Below are 26183 nucleotides of genomic sequence, written 5' to 3' on the forward strand. Positions count from 1 at the left end.
CAAATTGGAAAAGAAGAAGTAAAACTGTCACTGTTTGCAGATGACATGATACTATACATAGAGAATCCTAAAGATGCTACCAGAAAACTACTAGAGCTAATCAATGAATTTGGTAAAGTTGCAGGATACAAAATTAATGCACAGAAATCTCTTGCATTCCTATACACTAATGATGAAAAATCTGAAAGAGAAATTAAGGAAACACTCCCATTTATGATTGTAACAAAAAGAATAAAATTCCTAGGAATAAACCTACCTAAGGAGACAAAAGATCTGTATGCAGAAAACTATAAGACACTGATGAAAGAAATTAAAGATGATGCAATGTAATTTTTGGTGCTCAGATTGACACAGTTTACTTGATAATATTCTATGGTGTGTGTTGGCAAGTGTATCCTCACACATTGTTGGTGGGAGTGTATTTAGTATAGTTTTGGAAACAAATCTGTCTACATCTATTAAAATTTTAATGATATGCCTACCCTTTCATCCATAAACTCTGCTTATAATAATTTATCCTACAGATCTTTTCACACTTCTGCTTAAAGATGCATGTTTAAGGAAGAATCCTTATGACAACATTGTTTGTAGTGGTAGATGATCAAAACTAGTTAAGTGCAAATCAATGAAGGATGGCTACATGTTGTGGTGTATACAGTGGAACATGATGCATCTGTTAGAAAGAGTTAATTAGATCTCTATGGGCTGGGATGTTGATATGAATAGGTGTTGGGAGACAATTCTCCATGGTCTCTTGTGTTACTGTACTTTTTATCAACACAGATACTGATAGCTTTCATTCAAGAATATCTTCTCATGGATGCTTGTACAGAGAGCCTTGGAGGATAGACCTGGTGTCTCCCTCTGGAGCGAAGGGAAGTTTGTTTACAGCCTAGTGTAATAAGAGAGTGTATCCTCTGTGGCAGGTTCAGGCATGCTTACTGCTCAATATAAGACTCAGGATCCCTATCCGGGAAGTTTGTCTCCCCCAGGGCAACCCACCACCTGTGCAGGAATCCCCTGTTCCTCCTGTGTTGTTCTGTGGGAACTGGGGTTTAGGTCACTGACTCAAATTGAGATTTCAATTACTGCTACTGATATGAGTAATAAAGTCCTTTGACTCTGACCCTAGAGTCTCATGTCTTCTTCCAGAATCCATGACACAGTGGCAGGCTAATTTGTTAGTTTCAAATAGAGGAAAATCAAATCTCAGCCCCCCTTCGCAGTTCTTGACAGAATCTCTCCAAGATATATTTTAGGTAGAAAAAATAAAATGAAGGGTAAGAACAAAGTACGTTGCGCATTTTAAGAAAACTGATAAGTGAGTGTATGTGGCAGATTTACCTTTACATCATTTAACTTGGCTTGGATATTTGGATAAGCAAAGGAGATATTGCTTTTAATTCCTTTAAAAATTTTCTCTGACATTCCTCGTGGGCTTTCCTCCTAGTTTCCAACTGCTCACTGAATGCCAATGGAAAAAAAGAAAACAAAAGAAAACAATTAAACATGACTTAGTTCAAGCCTGCTTAAAACTTAGTGTGATTCAGTAATGTAATGATGATCTTAGGTGTAATTAACTCTCTTCAGAATAAATATTCCAGTATTTTTTATTCCTCTTATTTTCCTTATAATGTGTAAGATGCACCGGGAAATATGATTTTACTGATGCTGTGTGTTCCGGCCTGATGGAAGAGGGCAAGGAGGTGGAGAAGGACAAGGGGGAGGGTGGGAGAAAGATCGGAAGATGCCAAAGGATTGAGGAGCGGCTAATAAGATAAGGACTTAAATGTTAATTGAATTAAGGAATAACAAGCATATTAATTTTTCTTAGTTAGAAAAATGTTAGTAGAATGGTGGGTTTGAAATCGAATTGTAGTTAAAAGGTGAGACTGGGAGTAAAAAACTACCTATTTGGATCTTTGAATAAGGAAGGGAGAATTGACTTGGAATAGAGACTAGAAATAGGGACGTGGGTATGATAGAGGGAGTGTTGATTACATTTTGTAAAGACCAGGAGATGCTTGTTCAATTTCATGGTATAAGAGGAAGGTGCTAACAATGAAGCTGAGGTTGAACTAGAGGAGAGAAAGGAAGCAGGGCCCCCAGAGAACCAGAAGGCAAAGAAATCAAGGCTCCTTGAAAGGAATGGACCTCGACACAGCCTCTGGGGCTGGAGAAGAGGCAGAGTGGATGAGGGTTACGTAAGAGGAAGAAAGAACGGGAAGTTAGGGGATTTCATTCTTGTTCAACGTTGTGGGTACCCAAGCTGAGTGGGTGACTTGAGAGCTTGGTTAGAAATTTGGAGGAATCGTTTAAAGACATTAAGCAAGAATTTCCTTTTCTATAAGTGAGGATGGTAATACTGGTTTTCTATTTTTTCATGCCATTTTGATAACCAAATAAGATAATATGAATTAAAGTGATTTGCAACTGAGAAGTTTAATATATATTTGTTATTTTAGGCATTCTATTATAGTTTGGTAAAGCTATTTTCCAGGGTAAATATCTCTATACCAATGTGAAAAAGGAAGGCAAGATACATTATCTAGAATGATTAAAATGGGATATTTTAAAATTGAATGGTAGGTTAGACTTTTCTATTATGAATTATGATAACTATAACCTTTCAGAATAGGGAATGACATAGCTCATGAGTCAAGAAGAGGGAGGGGGTCCTGGGAGACGGTAAGTTTTGAACTGTTTATATTTTCTTTCTTTTTTAAAAAAAATATTTATTTATTTATTTTAGCTGCACCAGATCTTTAGTTGCACCATGCGGGATCTAGTTTCCTGGCCAGGGATCGAACCTGGGCCCCCTGCATTGGGAGCATGGAGCCTTAACCGCTGGACCACCAGGGAAGTTCCTTGAACTCTTTGCCCCCTGCATTGGGAGCATGGAGTCTTAACCGCTGGACCACCAGGGAAGTTCCTTGAACTCTTTATGTTTTCATGTGAAGATATTCCTTCTGTTTGGAGCAAAGGCTACCTTTGTGGTTATTTTCTTTTCCAGTTCTCCAAACACTTTGACTTTAAATGGTTTCAAAACAAATGAGTGCACTGGCTATTACAGCAGCCTTTCCTTTCCTCTGATACCCTGAACACACTGCTCAGTAAAGTTTGCCCCTCCTCTTCCAATACATAATGATTTCGAAAAGAGCTACTTGTCGAGGGACCTGTGTCTAGTTTTTTTTTCTTCCCGAAATGAGGTAGGGCTATCAGAACAGTGTGACAGAGTATTATATCCTAAAAAACATTGCTTGCCCTCTGGGTTTATTTCCAATTTAATTTTTCTGTCTACTGATCTAGATTTAAAATTTTTTAAAAGGGAACCAAAAGTGACACCTCGTTTAAAAATATTTTACCTTGTCCACAAGTTCCTTTTTTCAATTTTCTAAATGACTTCATGAGCTCCTAAAAAGTTTTAAAAATGAATAGTAATGAACTGAATCGTCTCCATGCCAACTACTGATATATATTTTTTCTGGTGACTGATCTTTGTATTGTAGAAAATATCATGATTTAAAGTCCTTTTACCTGCTTACAAGAGAGTGGTTTCATTTTTTTCCAGTCAAGTGAACCAAACTGTCAGCAACTTTTATTCACTATCCACTTTATAATAGCTTAGAGCAGAGGTACCCTAGATAGTTACTGAATTAATAGAAAAGTCCTTGCAGTTAGGGGATTTACATTAAAGTTGACTGAACATGTAAATGTTTGTTAATTTTTGAACTAAGCGAGAAGGAAATTGAAAATTAGTTACCATCCGCTCCTTTTTAGTTGGATGAGGAGAAAATAACCAAAGAATTGCTTGACCCTAACGTTTGAAGACCATGAGGTGATCATAATCTTTGATTTAGCCATTGCACAGGCTTCTTTAAGGAGCAATGAAAGAGTTCTTTTTAAAAAATAGATTTTTTAGAAGGTAGATATTATTAAAAGTCCAGGCTTTTTGTAAAGTCTACTTCTGGGCATATTTTGGAAGCTCTGTATAGGGGAGGCTTTCTACAGCCCACTGGAATTTAATAATGCAACAGGGCTATCAGGAGAGGTGTGGTATTCTTTTCAGACAAAGAAAGTGGTTTTATTTTCTAGAAAACAGGGTTTGGGCAATGGAGGAATCCTAAGCAGAATGATTAGGAAGATAAGCCATAGAGAATCATTTTGCCCATCTCCCAGTGATTCCATAAGCAGTGTGTTTCATTATATGGGGGATTTCTGTTGAATTCTTTTCCTATTGACTATTGACACAAGGTGACAAAGAGAAACATATACTTTTGTTTAGAGATTTTTACCTTCTAATGTCACCTTTAGGACGCTCCTGGGTATACAAGGTACCATTCAGAGTTAGTTGTTTCTGCCAGGATGCAGGTAAACGGCAGCCTTTATTTATGGAGTCATCTATTAAGCATGTGGATTAAAATGTGCTGACTATGCCAGTGGGTGGCAATTACTTCCTCAAACCTTCAGCTCAGAAATGTAAAATGATACACCTTCGTTTGTCTATAATTCTTAAAACCATACCTTGAGCTCCTGTATTAGTTTGTTAGGGCTGCAGTAACGAAGTACCACAGACTGGATGGTTTACATGACAGACATGCTTTGTTTCCCAGTTCTGGGGCCTAGAACTCCAAGATAAAGCTGTCAGCAGGGTTGGTTCCTCCTGACGGTTATGAGGGAGAACCTTTCCCATGACCCTCCCGAACTTCTGGTGTTTCGTCCACAATCTGTGGTGCTTTCTGGCTAGTAGAAACATCACCCTGATCTCTGTCTTCATCCTCACATGGTGTTCTCTGTGTGCAGACGTACCCTCTTTATAAGGACACTAGTCACAATAGATTAAGGACCCATCCTACTCCAGTATGACCTCATCGTAACTCATTACATCCGCAGTGACCTTACATTCTGAAGTATAAGGGTTAGGCCTTCAACATCTTAAATTGGTGGGGACACAGTTCAACTCATAACAGCTCCCATTCCACCTACGATAAAAATGGTTTTTGGTTTGATTCTGGGTGTACTCAGTTTGGGGTTTTCCCTGGAGTACAGATGCTAAGGGTGATGGGGACCTAGGGTCTTTGGGAGTAAACTGCTCACAGCCCAGAGGGCACTGCTGCTGTCTTCCTGTTCCAGATCATCTCTGGTTCTCTAGTTGCTGCAGGACAGTGGTGGCCTGTGTCAGGTACTTGCACCTTCACAGCCATTTCTGTTCTATTGAAACTGTTCTAAGATGGTCCAGAGTCAAGTTACACCTCCCGGAATGGGCACAACCCTATCTCTCTGTGTCCTGTACTCGACACGCCCTGGAGGGGGCAGGGGACAGTGCCTTTTCCTGGAGACCCAGACAGTGCATAGCTCTTCCCTGCACCTTGCTTCCTGGCTTAGCCTGTATCCTTCTGAATAATCGTGTCCTCCCATTCCGATTGGCAACTACATTCTACCAGCTCTTCACAGACCCTCAGGTTGTAAAGATTAATCCTACTGTGTCTTCCTTGCAGTGTTTTATGAATGTGAGTCAGGGTGGTGACATCTCCTGAGTGCTGCTGGAGTCCTAAAACAACTCTCCTTTTAACATCATCCCTCGTAGGAGTATTGCTTCTAACGGATGTGTTTTTTTCTTTTAAAAATTTTTGAGTAAAATATCATAAAGTATAAAAAATAATTTAAAAGATCAATATTGTGTCTCCACCGCCTAGCTTAAGAAATAGAATCTTTCTTATAAGTTTGCAAATCCATTGCTTAAATCAATTATCTCCAAACTCCTGATCACACTTCAAGAAACTGAATTTACCTATATTTGTGTATTCACTTATAATTCATCTAGAGGTGAGCACCGCATTTTGGAAACCACGAGCTTGTGTCAGGACCTTTGTTCTGAAGCTGAAAAAGAAAGGTCGGCTTTTTTTTTTTTTTTTTTTTGCTGCCTTTTGTGCTTTTACTGCATTGCCAAATGCATCCAATGCCAAAGGCTAGTATGAATGTGGTGGGAGTTTTATGAAGCTTAAAAAAGTACACAGACACCTGGATACATACACACACACAAATACGTATGTATTTAAGTGTATATATGCTTGTTAGCACACCGGTTAACACACTAAAGTCTTAAACTTATTATTTGGGCACAGTTAATCATAGAATTAATTAATAGGTTTGCCTATTAGTTTTGTGAAATTTGGACCTCCCTCCTGGGAATATTTCTTATCTCTGTAACACATATGCATTCTTCGTATGGATCAGGAATTTTTCTGTGCAATATTCGAGAGGAAGATACATGAGTCAAAATTTGCACCTAATAGCCATTTTTTATTCTGCAGGAGTACTTCTTCACTTAAGTTTAGTATTGGGATGATCATGACAGTTGTATTCGGGCTACCTGCTCTCCAAATACTTTCAGTAGAGATGTTAATAGCTGACATTTTATTGACAGGCAGTGTCTTGAGTGCTTTATGGGCTCTAACTCATTCCATACCCATAAGAACCCTGTGAGATAGCTGTTAATATTATCCCCATTTTACAGATGAGGAAGCAGAGATAATGAAAGGTGTTGAATTGTGTCCCCAAAAACATATGTTTAAGTCCTAACTCTTAGTACCTCGTAAAGTGACCTTGTTGGGAAATAGGGCCATTGCAGGGGTAATTCGTTAAGATGAGGTCACGATGGGTTAGGGTGGCCCTATCCACCAATCACCATGACTACCGTCCTCATAAGTAGGGAAGAAGAGACACAGGCACAGGCGGGGAGAGGGTCATGTGATGGCAGAGGCAGAGGTTGGAGAGATGCGGCTGCAAGCCAAGGGACTCCAAAGGTTGCCAGACCCACCAGAAACTAGGAAGAGATGAGGAAGTATTGTACACAGAATCTCAAAGTCCATGACCCAGCTGACACCTTTTTTTTTTCCCCCATGGAAAGGCATTTTATTTTAAATATAGCAGTGTGTACATGTCAGTCCCAAGCCAACACCTTGATTTGGGACTTCCAGCCTCCAGAATCGTGAAGACAGTAAGTTTCTATTGTTGGGAGTCACCCAGTTTGTGGTACTTTGTTACAAACCTAGGAAACTAATGAAAAGCCTAAGTATTTGCCCAAGCTTACCCAGCTAGCAAGTTCTGGATGCGGGACTTTAACCTAGGCAGTCTGTCACAGGAGGGCATTACACAGCCCTCTGGAGGACACAGAGCGTCACCATGTTGGCTGTGAGCCGTTAGGGCATAAACAGAGTTTGCTCTGTGGACAGCCAGCACAGCTTGAGATGGAGAAGGCTAACTTAACCAGATGGTGCATATTATTAATATTTGTCAGAGATACACATACACAAAGTTCTTTTTTTAAAAAACATATTATTTTTATTGATATTAGTATAGTATTTTTTATGAATTTATTTATTTTTATTTATTTATTATTTTTTGGCTGTGTTGGGTCTTCATTGCTGTGCACGGGCTTTCTCTAGCTGCGGCGAGTGGGGGCTACTCCTCTTTGCGGTACACGGGCTTCTCTTTGTTGCGGAGCACGGGCTCTAGAGTGCACGGGCCTCAGTGGATGCGGCACACGGGCTCAGTAGTTGTGGCACACGGGCTCTAGAGCGCAGGCTCAGTAGTTGTGGCTCACGTGCTCTAGAGCACAGGCTCAGTAGTTGTGGCGCACGGGCTTAGTTGCTCTGTGGCATGTGGGATCTTCCCGGACCGGGGCTCGAACCCATATCCCCTGCATTGGCAGGCAGACTCCCAACCACTGCACCACCAGGGAAGCCCAGCACATACACAAAGTTCTGAAAAAATTATCTTGACATTGAGAGGGATGCTGATAAATACCATCCAATCATCCAGTGCTCTTGGTAACCACATTAAAAGACAAAGTCTAGAGTCTTGCTAAGTCTCATATATAAATATACATACACACATATATGTGTATTAATAAACACACACATACATATACACAGACATACATATACACATATCTCCATTGACCAGATTCCTTGACACACATATTTATCTATAATGAGGAGGAGGTGATGGTGAACAGGGAGTTTCATTTTGTTCTTAGTAAAACTGAGGAGATTTCAGTCATTTCTGGTCTCCTAGTCTGGTTACAATATTCTGAGATTCTTAGATTCCAGTTCGATTAAGTTCATTTCCATCAGCTAAGAAATACTGTTGATGGATATTGTGTCTAGGCTTCTGTCGTTTGGTGTATTTGAGATGAAGAGACACCCTTGAATAAAATACCCCAAGACAGGACAAAAGACCAAGACGGAAACCAAAGGAAGTGAGGGCTCCTTTAATTTTTCTTTCACAGAAGAAAATGAAGGAATCTCTGTAAAGATTTCTGATGAATAAACTCGTAGAACTGGGAGCTGGAGGAATAGAGGACTGAAAGATTCCATCATCTGGTCCAAGAGTCTTTCCTCTCTCTCTTTTCCTTCTCAGGACATCTGAGAAATATACCACATGCTCTAATTATGGGGCAGGGTAGGGAACACCAGCTTCTTGAGAGATGTGGATGAAACGGCAGAGAAGACAGTTCTAATAATTCCCCCTTAAAGACACATACTCTGCAACCCTCGAGAAATACTGAGTTTATGCACATGTTTAACTTACCAGACCAAAAAAAAAAATTGAGTCCAAAAAGTTCGAGGATTAACTCACCTGTTGAAGGTCACAAGACCAACTATGGCAGAATCTATATGAACACCTAGGTTTCCTGAATTTCCAAACTAGTGCTTGTGTCTGAGTGTGTTTGTATAATTCTTGCCTAAATATGATATTATGGGTTTGACTTTATGAAATTTGCCCCCTAAGGTTCAGCTAAAGCATTGTGTCTTGATTTGCTATAATTTATATTTTATGTTTTATGATTTATAATTGTCTCAGGTTACCAGAATTCTAATGTTAAATCCCCCAATTTTAGCAGTATTCAGCCCACACCCACTTTAAAGATAAACACATCAGGATAATCTGTGGTATTTTAATGGGTACTTTGAATAACAAACAGGGTTTTGTTTCATGATTGTTTTTCAGTAGCAAACAAGATGTGCTAACAATATCCACCACTACCACCCCGATTTAATATGCTGAATGCCCCATTTGAAGGAACTACCTTGGTTTGTTGTAAGAAAAAGAAAATGATTGAGGCTATAGTATGGAATTTTCAAGATGAAAGGAATGTTGGGGTTATTCAGTCCAGTTTCTTCATTTTGCAGATCAGCACCCTGAGGGTCTAGAGAAATTAGATAACTAGATTCCTGAATTCTTCTATCTGCCAGCTTTAGCGTTATGTAACTTTCAATAGTGAAATCTGATAATTTTACTGTTAGAATTCTTTCAACATGTATCAAGTAATCCAGTTCTGAGCATGTGAGTTACAAAAGGAAACAGTGTCATCAAGCCACTGATCCATAGATTTTACTGGTACCACTTTTCCTAGAGCAAGAGGGTGCTCTCACGTTTACTACGTTGCAACTAAACGGATAATGTTGGCTGTAATAGGAAAAACACAGCTTTTCAGCTAATAAACTGTGTGACCTTGAGCGAGCTAATTAGACTTTGCTCCTTCTATTTGTAAAACAGGGAAACAAAAATCTGTCTTGCTGGCTCCTTATGGCAAACAGACTAGCCTGTATAAAGTACTTATCACTCTACCTGGAAACCAGCAATTGTTAGTTTTCCTTTCCCCTCTTCTTTTCCATTTTCCTGATCAAGGTTACATGGTGGATTAGCGTCCAGGCAGGACTAGAGCCCAGATCTTTCCATTTCTGGGGCGAAACTCCCTTCTACACAGAATTCTTCCATCATTCACATAGTAATATTCTCAGAAATGGGAAACAGAAATATCTAAGAAGTCAGTTTTTAATTAGCCTGAGAAGCAAAATAGGGACTTCTACCTCTCTCTTGAAAACGGTCAAGTTTCTATTGCAAACCATGAAGTAATTGTAAAGTTAGCTAAGGGATCCTTGTCTTGGAATTTTAGATGTGGCATTGTTCTTTAGTTTCTTATACCTAGAGAGGCTGGGAGATCTATAGTGGCTCAGAAAGAACAGGAGAAAAATTGAGTGTGTCTGTTATTAAATGAGCTTGCGTGAATCCACTGGACAATAAGACAATGCAGGTCTTGGGAGTTTACTTATTTGACCAAACCAAATAGATTTTCAGGGCCAGCTGAGTGCTCAAATTAAAATATCTGTTTCAGGGTTACCATATGGCTCTAGCAGTGGAATACCTAGCTTATCTGACATCCAGAGAGAATCACTTTTTAGCATCATCCTCCTCTAGATAATAAAATGTTGTCCGTAGTAAACATGGAATAATAATTAATCATCACGACTTGTTTCCAGCTATATTAAGATACAGTTGACATACAGCGCTGTGTAAGCTTAAGGGGTACAGCATAATAACTTACATATATTCCAGAATAATAACCACAATAACTTTAATTAACCTCTGTCATCTCATATAGATACAAAAAAAAAGAAGAAAAAGTTTTTTTCTGCTTGTGATGAGAACTCTTAGGGTTTTACTCTCTTAACTTTGGAATATACTATACAGTATATTTGTTTGTATATTAACTATAGTCGTTGTGTTGTGCATGACATACCTAGTACTTATTTATTGTATAACTGCAAGTTTGTACCTTTGGACCACCTTCATCCAATTCCCCTCCTCCTATTTCTGCCTCTGTTAACTACAAATCTGATCTCTTTTTCTATGAGTTTGGTTTTTATGCTTGTTTGTTTGGTTGGCTGGCTATTTTTAGGTACCATATATAAGTGAAATTATACAGTATTTGTCTTTCTTCATCTGACTTATCTCACTTAGCATAATGCCCTTAAGATTCATTCATGTGTCCCAAGTGGCAGGATTTCCTTCTTTCTTATGGCTGAATAGTATTCCATTATATATATACTATATATATATACACATATATAGTATATATATAGTATATATATAATATATATACACATATATATTATATATATAGTATATATATAATATATATACACATATATATTATATATATATACTATAGCTTCTTTATCCATTTATCCTATACCTATGCCTACCTATGTCTACATTTATCTATTATCTATCTATCTATCTACCTTTTTAAGACTTCAAAAAGACTTGAAGCCAAAAACATATAGCTAATCCAATAGGCATATTAATTTTGGCAGTTTATTTCCATCCAAAGTATCAGTAGACTTGAAGGAGATTTAAGTGCCGTCGCCTTCAGCCTTTTTTTGTTTATTCGTTTGGCAAAGAAAGGTACTATTAGTTTTCATTGGTATATGCAAATGGCTAATTGATTTTTAAAAGTTCTTCAATACTGGTAAAGTATTTCCAATTGGAAACGGTTTGTTTTAATTTCTAAAAAAAGCATCAACTTCTCCTCCACTGTACACTAGTGTATCTTATCATCACTCTGAGTGGAATAAATTAGTGCCTTTGCATTACCCAGGTAAAAGGGATCACGAAATAGTGGTGGCAGTGCTGCAGTTGCATTGTTTATTTAAGAATCACAAACCCCATTTTATTCTGTCTCTGTTGGAATGCCCTTCCTTGATCAGTGGTGATCAAGGCTTTAGCTCACCTGGGAAGCACTGGAGACAGCTGACCAGGCCTCCGTATTCTTACCCAAAAAGGAGACTAAACTACTGGATTTTACCCTCCACCATGACTTGTCTTCCCTTTCCAGCGACAGGCGAGGCTACTCACAGCCCTGGGGGCAATGCGAATAGCCTTTGGCTTTTTCATCCTTATTACTTTGTGGGGGGTTGTTTTGGCATTTCTCTCACATTCTTGTTTTGTGTGTTTGTTTTCTCTTGACTCCTTGAGAACATATTTGAAGGGCAACAGATTTACTCTCAAGGGTGTTGGATGGTTCGTTTTAAGACGGTATTTTGTAGTTGTGGAAACAGAGTTATCTGGAGAAAAGCCAGAACTGGAATGGTCTAGACAGCTGGGAATGGTGGATGTTCTGGTTAGGACTTCATATTGCCCTGGGCAAGGGCCACCCTTCGAGCTGGACAGTAGGAGGGGTTCTGCTCTGGTCCTCCTCTGCCATCCTTTCCCAAGGCGGAGTGGGGTGGGATGCCTGAGAGGCCAAGGGGACATCGCCACCTGGAGCCCTGGGCCCTGCCACCTCTGCTCCCCTAGGCTGAGGTGCCTGGGACCCAGGACCTTCTACCCCGAAGGTCCCCAAATCTCTTCCAGAGCCTGCTGTGGCTTTCCCCCCAGTCAGTGGCAGTGCAGATGTCCTGAGGCTGGGCTGGTGGTCAGGGAGCAGCTACCGCAGGAGGAGCAGGGGAGGGGAGGGGCTGGCAGAGCTGTGGAAGCACATGTGGACCTGGGCCGGGCTGTCTGTGGGAATTCTCAGGCCCTCCCTGTGGAGGATAGAAACGGGGAGGAGGGGGCTTGCTGCCAGCTCTAGCCGATTTATTTGCATATCTAAGAGAGAAAAATGATCCCATCTCATACATGACTATACAGCAGGAAAGAGGATAATCAGGACCTACTGTTTGCAACTGCTGAGGTTTAAATTGTGTGCCCCTAAAAGAGGGGTGAAATCCCACCACCAGGTGCTTGTGAATGTGACATTTGGGAAGAGAGTCTTTGAAGGTGTAATTAAGAAGAGCCTCTACTGGAGTAGGATGGGCACCAATGACTGGTGCACTCATAAGGAGAAAGATGTGAAGACACAGACAAACAGAGAAAAACGCCACGTGAAGACAGAAGCAGAGCCTGGAAAGCTTTCACAGCTAAGGAGCACCAAAATCGCAGGCAACCATCCGTAGGTCGGAGAGAGGCATGGAAGAATTTCTTGCTCAGATGTTCCAGGAGGAATGGATCTGCAGACACCTTGATTTCAGGTTTGGGGGCTCCAGAGCTGGGAGAGAGAAAATTTCTGTGGTTTTAAGCCATTCCATTTATGGTACTTTGGATGGTAGCTGTAGCAAACTAATACACAGTGGATAAATTATTTTGCAAAACGAGATGTTTGCCGAAGCCATGTTATTGACACTGTAATGGAGATTACCTTGCTTCGATAATACAGCAACCTCATTCCCTGAGGTTGGCCAAAGCTCTTATTAACCTTGGATAAAGAGTAGAAATAGAAGATTATTTTCTTTCTAAAAAAAAAATTATACATTTATCTCCAAATAAGGTTGTACAGGCTATTACTTGGTAATTCTTGACATTAAAAAAATATCAATTCTCATTTACTTTCCTAAATGGAGGAAAGTGCATCACGAAGGCCCTACTGGGCATGAAGATTAGAAAGAACATAAAGGCAGAGGACCCTGTCCTACATTGTCTGTCATCTTTGCCTCCAATCAGATGCTACAGGAAAAGCTGAAAACACATTACCTGACGCAGTGTGTGCCCAAGATATTAGTATAAGTTGTAAGGAAAAAGGGCCCCCTAATCAAAAAAATTGTATAGTCTACGTAAAGTTAAATAGCTTTTTCATGAAAGGACCTCTGATGGGCTTCAGTGTGCTGATATATATCATGGCACGCTAAGAGAAGAATATAGCATGTCTCTTTCCATGTTTATTTTATCATGGAACCTTTTACGGAAGAAGTTTCTGAAACTGGACCTCCATGGACTAACTTTGGGTTGTAAGCACCTAAAATATTGCTTCTACTGATGCTTCATTTGGTCAATGTGGGATGAATGAGTCTTTTCCTATCATCTGTACATTCTCCTTATTTTCCAAATCTCCCTCCATTTCAAAAATCTGTAACCTTTGACCCACAAACCATTACCCACCTCTGTCATATATACCTTAGTTTGGAGTTTAAGGTGCTCTATCCAATATACAAGAAGCACTGAGTATTCTTTTATTCTAGATACTTCATTTTCTTCTAAAGCATTTTTATTTTCTTTGTAGTTGATATGGAGCTTTTTTATTGGGATGAACCATGACTGACATTTAACTTATAAAAGTGGCGACTTCATGTGGTTTAACCTAATACACTAATATTATTAAAGAATCGTTACAGTTACCGAGATACTTAATTCACCAAAAGAGGCTTAGCCACTTCAAGAATTTGGCTTAATACTTTTATAAATAGACTGGATGGTTGGCAGGAGAGATCACTTATGCTTGTAAATGATACCAAGTTGGCTGAGATTGACAATATCAAGTAGGACCAGACAGGAATGCAAGATGATACAATCAATTTGACAGAATAATGTGCACTTGATAAAATGAATCGCAATTAGGGTGCAGGCAAGGTTTTGTTTGTAAAATAGAATAATTAATTCGAAAAATGCAACGGGAATAGAAACACTTACATGGACTGGGCCCCACGCAGGGGAGGTTTAAAGTCATAGCCAATCACAGATCAGGCTCTGCCAGGCATGCCCAAATGGCATGCCTCTGAGCCATTCATTCTGACTGACCATCTGGACTTCATCATGCGGATTTTGGCTGCCACCTCGAATGACTGTTGGCCCGAGATCAGTGATTCCATTCCATTGCGGCTATGAATTTCAGGCATTAAGACATAGTACTGTTACCTTGAATAATAAAAGAATATTCTCTCTGTAACCCATTCAAACTCTACTCACCTTCCAAGGCCCAGTTAAAAGTCAAAGAAGTGTAGAAAATCTTTCCCCTCTTATTTTCTGTAGGTTGTAGACTACATCCCTCAACTAAATATAAGGTCCAACAAACATTTCTGGCTGAAGATAACACAATTCTCTTTGCATATTAACCTCAACTTTTCAGTTTGTAAGTTCCTTGAGGGCAAAGACCAAGGCTTGTATGTGTTTTGTACTTCTTTCTAATATGTAGTCAATAAAACATTAGCAGGATTCTTCAAGCAGGACTTAATAAAGTTAATAACCACAACGATAAAAACAGCAAAATGTTGATTTGAGAGCATGGAAGGTTGAGAAATTTTTGTGGCAGTAGATGAATATGCCTCTTATCCTTTTGACTCTTGAACCAGATTACCCCATCAAGAAACAAAATATATACTTATTTTTCATGTCAATCTTATTCCAAGGTGGTATTTAATATATCTATACAATTTTATTACATATCAAATTCAAATAAATATAAGGCCAATGTTTAGTTTAGTGGAATTTCGTGTGTTATAAAATGCAGTTAAATGGAAATTGTTTTTACGGGGCTTTTGTGTCTTAAATATGCCGGTGCTAGGTGGACTCCTTTTAGTGCTACATTTTCTGATCATGTGGTTTTTCAGACCTCTGGTTTATTATCTATCCTAATGTCTCTATGAGTTAAGTGATTGTTTTTAGAATGATTTATCGAAGTTGATTATGAAAATAAAATCCACATACTTCATTATATGGTATAGAAATAGGATTACCCCTCAGTCACTGTCGTATACCTGTGTTTGAATTGATTATAGCTCGGTCCAGAACCAACATCACTCTTAAGATCCGTAGTTACAGTAATGGTTTCCTTTGGAAAAGAATTTGAGTCTAACGGGATGTTGTTAAATTCTCAGGCCACGGTGTGTGTGACTGTGGAAAGTGCAGATGTGATGGAGGATGGTCTGGGGACGCTTGCCAGTACCCGAAGACCTGTGACCTGACAAAGAAACAGAGCAACCAAATGTGCAAGAATTCTCAAGATATCATCTGCTCTAATGCAGGTAAGAATTCCATGCCCTGAGGGTTCTTAAATGAAATAATCAAATGTGGGTTTTTAATGGAAATATGTAGGCGTTGAGAAATGTTGAACCTCCGAGTGAGACTGCTTTTGAGCATATTTTTTTGAAGTGAAATTCAGATAAATCAATTGGGAAAAATGTCCTCTTGCTGAGACTGGCAAGTCTGATGCTCTCCAGCTGTTCCAAATGCCTTCTTCAAGTGGGATAGTCACTGGAAAACAAGACCCTGACAACATTTTAGGTAAATTGTGAGCCGTGATTTTGAATGCTGGTTTAATCCTTTTAAAAAGGATTTGTATAAACTTACTTAATTATCTTCTGTTACAGATCAGGGTTGCTTTGACTTTATACCTTGGCATCAAAGAGAACCAAACTTTTCAAATCTAATGGGGGTTTCCAATGCCCTGGATGTGAACACCATTGCAGAATATAGTGATAGCAAGATTTCTGTTTGACTAAAATATTTTTATATCTGATAGATGTCATTTAAAAATATTTCTTAGAAATTTACAGAGGAGCTGTTAAAATTAATTACCAAAATCATATAAAACACAACAACTGTGGTTTTGGTTTCAATGGTGTTCAGCCAGTGTTACTATAATTAAATACTCTTTTAACAGTTGGGCACATAGAACCTCAAAGTCAGTTTCTTCTCAGCCCTGGTTGAACTTGAGAATGCTCCTGTCCTACACTGGAGGCTCTGATTTAATTGCTTTGGGTCTGATATGGACTATAGTGGGTTTTTTAAAAAGTTCTCTGGGTAGTTCTTACGTAGATCCAGGGGTGTGAGCCTCTTGCTCTGCATGCTAAAGGCCAGGGTTTGACTACATAAATGAGTATCTTCCCCCCTGAAGCTCCTGTTGTTGGTAGAGTCCTTCTGCATTCAGAGCTGGGAGCTTTCCACAGTCTTTGATTGACAGGAATTGCTCTGTGTAGATTCAGTGCAGTAGGGTGTTTTGCTAATAACAATCAGGTCTAATGCCAAGGCAAGCTGTGAGTGGAGCAGCCGGGGACCGTGACGAAAGTGCTAACGGTCAGGTTACTTTCTGTGTTCCCTGATACTCTATTGGCTTCTCTCCAGCACTCCCTTTTTTCTTTTCCTCTCAGTAGAATTTCTCTACTTCCGGTTCATGACACTCACCCTCTAAACACATACACACACACACACACACACACACACACAGCACTCCCTTTTTTCTTTTCCTCTCAGTAGAATTTCTCTACTTCCGGTTCATGACACTCACCCTCTAAACACATACACACACACACACACACACACACACACACCATATAGCCTCTTTTGTTTTGAAAACTTCATGCTTTCCAAACTTCTTTCAGTAATAAGACTTGAAATCAATTTCAGTTTTGTTTCTCTGTACTCTATTTTCAGATTGATGGATGGATTAATTGATTGATTGATTGGTTTTCGAATCCAGGTTTTTTTCTTTTTAATAACACATTATAACCATATAGGGGTTAGTTTAGGAATCCAAAGATGTTTCAATGTTAAGGAATCTAAATGCATGATTCACTACATCAACGCATCTTAAAGGAGAAAATTAACAGAATTGTTTCAATAGATGATGAAACACATCGGATAAGATATAAAGTACGTTTCTAAGATATCTCTACCTCTATTTTTTTAACATGGATACATACTTTTATGTAATCTTACTGTCCATATTCCAATTGTGTCCATTGACCCAACAATGCCTTTTACCTCATTGCACCCACCTCTGTATAGCATCCAGTCTAGGGGCAGTGTTAACGTCTGGCTGTCATATCTCTTCGACGTCCTTTAATGTGTCTTTAGACAATTTCCACAGGCAGCACAATCTTTTTTTCTCTCTCTTACTCTCCTCTCAGTTTCTAGGCCTTTCAGGTTTACTTTGGGGATCTTGCTGTCACATAGCTTTCTTTTAATGCCTACTTCTACCAGCCTAGTTCAGGACCACGGCCGCCAAACTGCATTAGCGTCTGAGTTCTCTACACTAATCTTTCCCCCTCATATCGCAGTGTGATTTGCAGGAAGCGGCTTGGAACAGAAGGGGAAGAGGAGGTATATGGAATGGGCAGAAGACTGAAAAAGGCAGTGGGGGATGGAGATGGAGCTGGGGACTAAAGGAGTTCCAGAAGTTGACTCCGTAGGGACACAGAATGGCAAGGCACAGTCTGCAGAACAAAGCAAGGCTCCAGCACCATGACATCAGGAGTATATGCTGGTGTTCAAGACAGGGAGTCATGCTAGAAAGAGACAGCTATATTAGGCAGAATGAGAAGTCAGAGCTAAAATAATCTAGCATAAAACAGAAGACCAATCCTAGAGACTGAGTTAACTGGCAACCAAGAAAGAGATGCAGGATGACACAGCATGAGCACGCGAGTCTGGCACTTTTGCCTGGGCTTCCATATGCCGTATCTTGCAGCCTCAGTTGTGAATTCTACTTGATGAGTAAGACAGGAAGTCTCTGAACTGTTGTAAACTTCCTGCATCACCCAGGAACAGTTCAGATGTGTGGATTGGAGTGAGCCAGCCTGTGGGGGACGTCAGTGAGAAGTTGTAGGATTCAGAGGCAGAGGCTGTTCCTTCCCATCTTTCCTGAAAACAATGACTGCATACATAGCCCTAACTATGTTACACCTCTCTCCCTACCCATGAAGGGCTCCTGGTATTCCAACAGATAAATCCTAAAATTCTTGACCAGTATTCTTGATCCTATACTGTCTGCCTTTAGCCTACCCTTTTTTCCAAACTAAAGCCAGACTCTTCACTGTTAAATCCTCCATCCTTATTCCTTAGCCCAGGCTCTTCCTTCAACATCACAAGTTTTTTCTCCATCTCCACTTGTTGAAATTCTATCTATACATCAAGTGCCAACTCAAGAACTTACTCCCCTACTGTGCCTTTCCTCCTTCACAGAGCCAGACTGAGGTTTATACTATCTTTATAGCATTTGTCACAAATCTGTTGCAAATGCCTTTGCGTCATCTGGTTTCATATAGATATATGTATATGTAAAAATTATCAATCACCTAACTCTTTCTTCTTGGTCTATGATTTACTTAGTTTTAATTTTATCCATCTTATTATCTTCTATACCGCTTATGACTTCGCCAATAATATAATAAGCAATGAGAAAATTTAATGAATGGATATGTGGATGGTTGAAAGACAGCATAAATAAATGTGAAAATGAAAAAGAAGGGTGATAATTAGAGAACAAAATGAGATGAGGCAATACCATGAATTGTAGCGTTAGATTGGAAACAAACTTTTATAAATTAAAATAGTTTTCAGGGAAAAAAAGCAAGAAAACGAAGTTTAATAGAAGTAAAATTCACACAAGTATTCTCAAGGAAGAAAAATAACAAGCTCAAATTCTGCAGAATCACCATTTATATGTGACTGTGAGAGAAACAACCCTTACAGAGAATAGCAAATCACAAGTGAACTGTGTAACAGAATCATGCAGAGAATATGAAACCAGGAAGTGGTGGGATCCATAAATATAAAATGTGTCTGGAGAAAATATTTGGGACTATGGCTAATATACTCGATGTCTTAATGGGAGAAGACAAAGAACCCGACATTTTTTGAAAGTCTACAGTGTGCTAGACACAGTAGCATTTTTAGATAGATAACTGGGTGATATATTTATCACTTAATCCACACAGCAGCTCTATGAAGAAGACGTTATTTGCAGATAAGGAATTTGAGAGTTCGACATAAAAGTAATGACCTCAAATATATATAGCTAGTGGGGCTTAAGACCTGGATATGGCTGCAAATCTACCTTAGTCCTAAATCTGTGCTCTTTCTGGTACACCACATACAGAACTGCCAGTATCCAGTAGCTCAATTCAAATATCCATAGTATCATCTTCGGTTCCTTCCCATCCATTACCGCTCATACCCCGTCACCAAGTCATCTTTTCTTTCTCCTGAAAATATCACCACATGTATTTGCTTTTTTTCTAAACTCACAGCCATGACCTGGGTCAGCCTCTATCTTCTTTCCTGCAGACTAATGAACTAACATTCCCTCATATCCACTTGGCCTCATTTCAGTTCATTCTCCATATGACAACCAGATTAACAGGGTGGGAATGAATACCTGATCACATGACTCCCTTGTTGAAAATATTTCAATGGCTTCTCATTTTTCTTCTTGATTCAAGTTGGAAATCTTTAATGTGACCTCTTAGACTTCCGTAAACTGCATCTTTAGTTGCCTTTTTCCTTTCATGACATTTTCCACTTTATTATCTGCTATACGCCAGCTGTCTTTTTCTTTTTTCTGTTATTTCCTCTTTTACCTCAGAGCCTTTGCTGTTGTTTCTTGCTGGAAGTGGGCTTCTTCACCTTCTCAAGTCTCTTAGCTATAATTTTTACTTGGCTTTCAGTTCTCAGTTTAAGAGCCATTCCCCAGGGACTCTATCTTTGACCACCGGGTCTCAGTTAAATCCCCTTACTATGTGTTTCTGCAACACTTTGCACTTCTCCCCTGATTTTATCACATTGTTTTTTACTCATATAAAACTTTAAGAGGAGGATTATGGCTGAATCAATCTCCTGTTGCATTTCCAGAGTCTAGGATGATACTGGTGAATGGCAAAGTCTCAATAACTCTATGGTGACTGCTGTGATGATCGATTAAAAATTTAAAAATAAGCATTAAAAAAAGGAAGCTCCTCAAATGGACATTCTCCTTCTCAATATCCTTTGAATGCTGTTTTATTGTCAGTGAAATCACTCTTGGGGTTGTAGTCAAATCCTCAAGCTTGGCTGGGTATTTTGTGTGTGGTAGACTAGATGACTCCGGTGCCTCTGTATCACCCTGAGCTGCCCTGAGGTTTTGGTGAGGTCCCAGGACTCTATGAATAAGAAAACCCACTCTGGTCCCATAGTCATAATGACATGGGTATCAGTTTAACACTGTGGGTATGAAATTATTAGGGACACCTAAGGTTTTCATTTATGCATTTGATAATGAATTCTACAAATATTCATTACATAAATAATATGTTCAAATATTGTGCAAAGCATTGAGTAAATAACTGGTGAGGAAGATAAGCAGGGTTACTTGTCTCACAAAGCTTAGAATTTTCTGCTTTAGTTCACTTCAGACCCAGGTGTAATCAGAAGATATTCATTCACGCATTGATTGGATGGACATGTATAAAGTAGCTCTGCTCTTGGGGAGGTCAGATGCATGAAACTATTAGAGGTCAGTCATAATAGCTGTGTGCTATAAAATATAACTGCTGGGCTACAATAATCTCAAGAAAGAATGTCATTATCTATCTCATCATACCCACAGTAAAACCTAATTGGAATATTAAATTGATTTGAATTGTCTTTATCTATGAGATAGGTTAAAATTCATTAATTATAATTTATATGCATTTAACAAATAATTTTTGCTCTGTTTTAATGGTTTAGGTACATGTCACTGTGGCAGGTGTAAGTGTGATAATTCAGATGGAAATGGACTCGTTTATGGTAAATTTTGTGAGTGTGATGATAGAGAATGCATAGATGATGAAACAGAAGAACTATGTGGAGGTATGTATATTAACTGCAGAAATTAATAAAAGTACTTGATTTTTTCACCTATTTCATTGCACTTTTATGTCTATGAATTTCTGTGCTAAGTTTACTCATTTAAGTTGAACCTATGTTTGGAATACACTTCATATAGGGAAAGTTAGACTAAGGCATTCAGAGCAAACTAGTACATCTTAAAAATTTTTTATAGATTTTATTCTTTAACCATTATTTATTAAAGTATAGTTAATTTACAATGTTGTGTTAGTTTCAGGTGTACAGCAAAGTGATTCAGATATATATATGTGTGTGTATATATATATACACACACATATATGTATATTCTTTTTCAGATTCTTTTCCATTATAGTTATTACAAGATATTAAATATAGTTCCCTGTGCTATACAGTAGGTCCTTGTTGTTTATCGATTTATACAGTGGTGTGTATCTGTTAATCCCAAACTCCTAATTTATCCCATCCCCTTTGGTAAAGCATGTTTGTTTTCTATATCTGTGTGTCTGTTTCTGTTTTGCAAATAAATTCATTTGTATAATTTTTTTTAGATTCCACACATAAATGATATCATATGATATTTAGAGCAGACTAGTACTTTTTAAATGCAAAATCAGATTGTTCCCCAAGGAGAGCCAGATCAATATGGCGACAGGCCAACTGCATGGTTCTGTAGTGGTCCTAGATGGACTCTGTCTTCTTTGCTCACCTTAACTGCTTTTATTCTGCCTCTTTTATCCCAATCTCTCCATTGCATGTTTTAATTGCATTGTCTTTCCCATTCTGAACCATAAAACTTTAAATAGTCTCATTGGGGACATTGAAGGCCAATAGGATTATTAGCCTAGAATCTATCCCTCCCCACCACACACTTAGATAACTTTTTTCATGATTGTTTCTATAGACCACCATTACCTCAGTCCATTTTTCTGTTGTACCAATTATTGCATGCTTGCTAACGTCAAGCACTGCAATAAGTACTTCACATTCATTGGGTAACTTACCAGCATTTGGAATGACGTACCAGGGTTGAATGGAATTTAGACTCCTGTCTGTCTGATGCCAAAGACTGTGCTGTTGACCCCTCACCATAGAGAAGTGCCCTGGAGTTTGGAGCGCCGTGAGAAAAGCCTTTCGCACTACCCGCAGTGCCCTTCTCTTCTGCTTACCTCTCTGCAAGCTTGTGCCCAGAGAGAGTTTCAACCGTGCTGGCACAGGAGAGGAAAGTAAACAGCAGTGAGAATCCCTTCAGTTTAGGTAAATTCTCCTCTGCTGTTATTAAACATTTTAACCTGGCTACCTCTGGCCTCATCTCTCTATCCATCAGTAATTGCTTCTTTCATTGAAATCTGAAAAGACTCCGTGCATGGAATCCTATCCTGCATACCAGATGGGTGATCAGAGGAGTATTTTCCCTTGAAGTATCAGGAGTAAATGGGGCGAGGAGGAGCCAGAGGGCCATACAGTGTCACTAAGCTGTCCTTTTGTTTACAAAAACAAATTGTGGCTTCAATTCCTGTGGTCATCCAGATGCTCTTGTTTTAGGTCAGCTTGGCTTTTTCTCTCTGGTTTCCTTGCTGTACAACCAACCAAGATAAAACCAACAAACACGAACCTTCATTTTTCCAGCCAGTGACCTAAGCTGGATGCTGCTCAGACAGTTCTGCTAAAGGGCTCATTCCAAAATAATTAGAAAAATTAGATAAATCTACCCACAGATATTATGTATTTGTCCTGATATCTTATTTCCAATTATTACAGATCAAAAAAGAGGAAGGGAACATGTGTGGAGCCAGTGTTTTCTGATGCACACGACCAAAGCAAAGTCTATTTGCATGTGTAAATATAAACATTGAACTGGAAACAGCAGGAAATGTTTAACTCTCAAGATTTCCACTCATTATTTCCGTTGGTCTGAGGCTAAAGCAATTTCATGGTGCAAAGTCTCTGACCACAGATACTAGCACTCCAGTAAACAGCCTCTGGGCATGACCTTGACTGGGATTCTAGATATTTCCATGTGTCATTCACATAAAACCAGTCTGTTGAGAGGTGATCCTACAGCCCAATAATGGAGCATTCAAAAGCAGAATTTCTTACACCATTAGTTTGCACAAAGCAGAGAATGATGCTTATTGTCTGGGGTGTGTATTGTCCTGAGGCTTCTATTTTATCTCAGTTATTCAGATATGTCTTATTACAGTATTTTCATTTGAGCTATGAATATATCTGCTTAATTTTCCACCTATATCTGCATACAGTATAGCCTTACATGATTTATCCTAGTAATCCTATTCGCCTCTACCTCAATGATTTTTTAGTAAAACCCCAATTCAATGCTGAATTTTATAAACATACAAAGAATTTGTGTTTGAAGAAAGAAGATTTATGATCATTTGTTAATCTCATGGTAAACCTTACATAGGTAGCATCTTAAATAAATTTCCTACAATGACAGAGGAATAAATTTCTGAAGATTTCTGAGATTATAGCGGAAATTCTACTTTTTGAAGTTTTAAAAAAAAACCTGACTCCTAGGAAAAGTTGTCTTGCTTTCTTCCAGTGTAATCCTCAAGTTCCTAAGGCTTGTGATGTAATACTGGAATGTGATTTTTTTTGTGTGTATATACATATAGAGATATTTTGAAGTTTATAAAAAAGGTATAGCTTTTATATTTTATTATTGATGAAATCATTTGATAGCCTTTAAGTTTGCTTAAGTGAACACATTAAAATTTTCTGTAGAAATGATCATTGTCTATTAGCTTAAAAAGAGGTTTTCTGTGGATACCCCGATTACAGCTCATTTAGACAGAAAACATGGCATGGATTGCTTGGGTCCCTGACTCTTTCTCTCTATCTCGCTATAGCACTTTCTCTTCATCTCTAACTCTCTCTGTCTCTCTCATATATGCCTGCTGGCAGGAAGTTTCATCTGAGAGACAGAATGTCATGAGACCAGAATATTCTACTGTATTTCTCCCTTCGTATGGGAGTGTCTCAGGCCCTACTGACACTCTTGCCGTTGGCCAGATATGCCATAGTGTTTAGAAAGAAAAACAGCCTGACAATTAGTTTCCCATGGCCCTCTGGGATGATAACTGTTGGAGAAGAGAGAGGCAAGAACAAAGACTTTAGCCATAGACTCTGATAAAACATAAGTTCCTATAAACCAGAAAGAATAGACTAAAAACCAAAATGGCCCTGGTTTTCATCAGATTTGCAAGAACAAGAACATACATTCATGGTTGGGTGGTATAACTACACAAAGGGAGGATATAAAAAGTGATTTGGGATAAAAGGTATTGTCATCTTTGGGGAATTTGTAGGATTGCTGGACATGGGTGCAGGAAGCGATGATGTGACCGTTCATTACAGATTGTTTAGACATAAGTACAAACAAGCAGACTAACAGTTTATAGCATGGAGGGAGCTGAAATTGTGTGGAGGCATCTGGACACAAAATGATGGGCTGTCCTTACCTAGCATTTGTATCCTCTTGACAGATAGGAGGGGAATTTGATTGTAAGACCAAGGGTCCATGGTATTTTCTTTGTAATTAGTAGTTGAAATGACTACTAAACATTGATTTAGCTGAAAACCCCTTTTCCATGTGGTAAGACACAACATCTTGCAGGACGACACAGTTGAATGAAAAGATGAAGTATTTTCTCTGGTTTAAGAAATGGTCATTAATAATGTGTATCCAAGGAAGTATGCACCATTGCTTTCTCAATGGTTGATTTCAAATATCAAGAAATGCTCTTAGAGTGAATGCTTATATACATTTGAGTCTGATGTGCACATCTGAGATCGGAACATAATAGACTCGTCCAGTCTTTCATGCCATTTCTTTAAAATTCTGTCATTTTAATCAGCCACTTGGCTAGGACAAGTTAGAGGACACCTTGACTTGCTTTATGTGTGTAATTATGTAGGTATAGGCACACCTATGATGTTTTGGGGGCAAACTATATAATTTGATTATTTTAAGCAAGGGCTGTGGAGCAGGTAGATTATTTCCAAAGGCAAAAATGATCACCAAGGGGTAGGAAGTTAATTCTGCTTTTAAAAGTTGCTTTTTTCCTCACCGTATAAAATTCATTTTGGGTAAAGGCCACGGAAAGTGTTACTGTGGAAACTGTTACTGCCAGGCTGGTTGGCATGGAGATAAATGCGAATTCCAGTGTGACATCACCCCCTGGGAGAGCAAGCGAAGATGCACGTCTCCAGATGGCAGAGTCTGCAGTAACAGAGGTGTGTCTTTCATACTCGTTACTATGTAACTGGGAAAAAAACAAACCTCTTAATTATTAACCCAGCGTTCCTCTATATTTCCTTCCATGTGGAAGTCATCTTTTATAGTGTTTGACTTTGATGTAAATCAACATTTCCTATACCAACAAGCTTCTCTTTCTTATTTTTTGTTGGGCAGAAAGCAGAAAGATAAGGAAGTTGCTGTCATTCTTTCAGCTTCACTGAACAGAGAGTTAACACAGGGACTGTAATTTCTTTGGCAGCCATCCAGAAATGGCATAGTACAGGGAAAAGGCAATTCTTGTAGATATTTCTGTTGAATGTCTCTTGACTAACAGAACCATCTACAGCATGAGCATCTAATTATCCGGAGAGCATTCCAAAAAAAACTCTCGTCTTAATTATGAGTAAATTGAAGGCTTGTGTTGCAATACAGAATTGATATGGAGTCATTTAAGTGTTATATGCAATAATAAAAATGTGATATTGAACAAAATATAGCCATGTGGAATTGAGAGTGACTTTAAGCAGGAATTTAAAAAATATATTAGTATTGCTAACATATAATTTAAAGCGAGTTAACTTAAGCGTTTGATATCAAATCAAATAGTTTTAAACACTTTTAGGAAAATCCTTGCAAATACTTGTTCTTTTTCCCTTTGTCAGCTGTACTGGTAGATAAAGAGCCATGTTGAACTCTTCTGACTACTTGAAGATATCAG

At 38.7% G+C, this 26183-nt stretch overlaps 1 protein-coding gene across 5 annotated transcripts in view; it reads left to right on the forward strand.

Moving 5' to 3' along the window:
• The window catches only part of ITGBL1 (integrin subunit beta like 1), a 209332-nt gene that overhangs the window by 80696 nt on the left and 102453 nt on the right, over nt 1-26183 (forward strand). For all 5 annotated transcript variants that reach the window (XM_024123118.2, XM_055089327.1, XM_028497570.1 and 2 more), the window contains 3 exons: nt 15477-15623; nt 21085-21207; nt 25321-25461. In XM_024123118.2, coding sequence (XP_023978886.1) covers nt 15477-15623; nt 21085-21207; nt 25321-25461 — 411 coding nt within the window. The remainder of the gene's footprint in view (nt 1-15476; nt 15624-21084; nt 21208-25320; nt 25462-26183) is intronic.

Source organism: Physeter macrocephalus, chromosome 13 (genome assembly GCF_002837175.3).
Source record: "Physeter macrocephalus isolate SW-GA chromosome 13, ASM283717v5, whole genome shotgun sequence".
NCBI lineage: Eukaryota > Metazoa > Chordata > Mammalia > Artiodactyla > Physeteridae > Physeter > Physeter macrocephalus.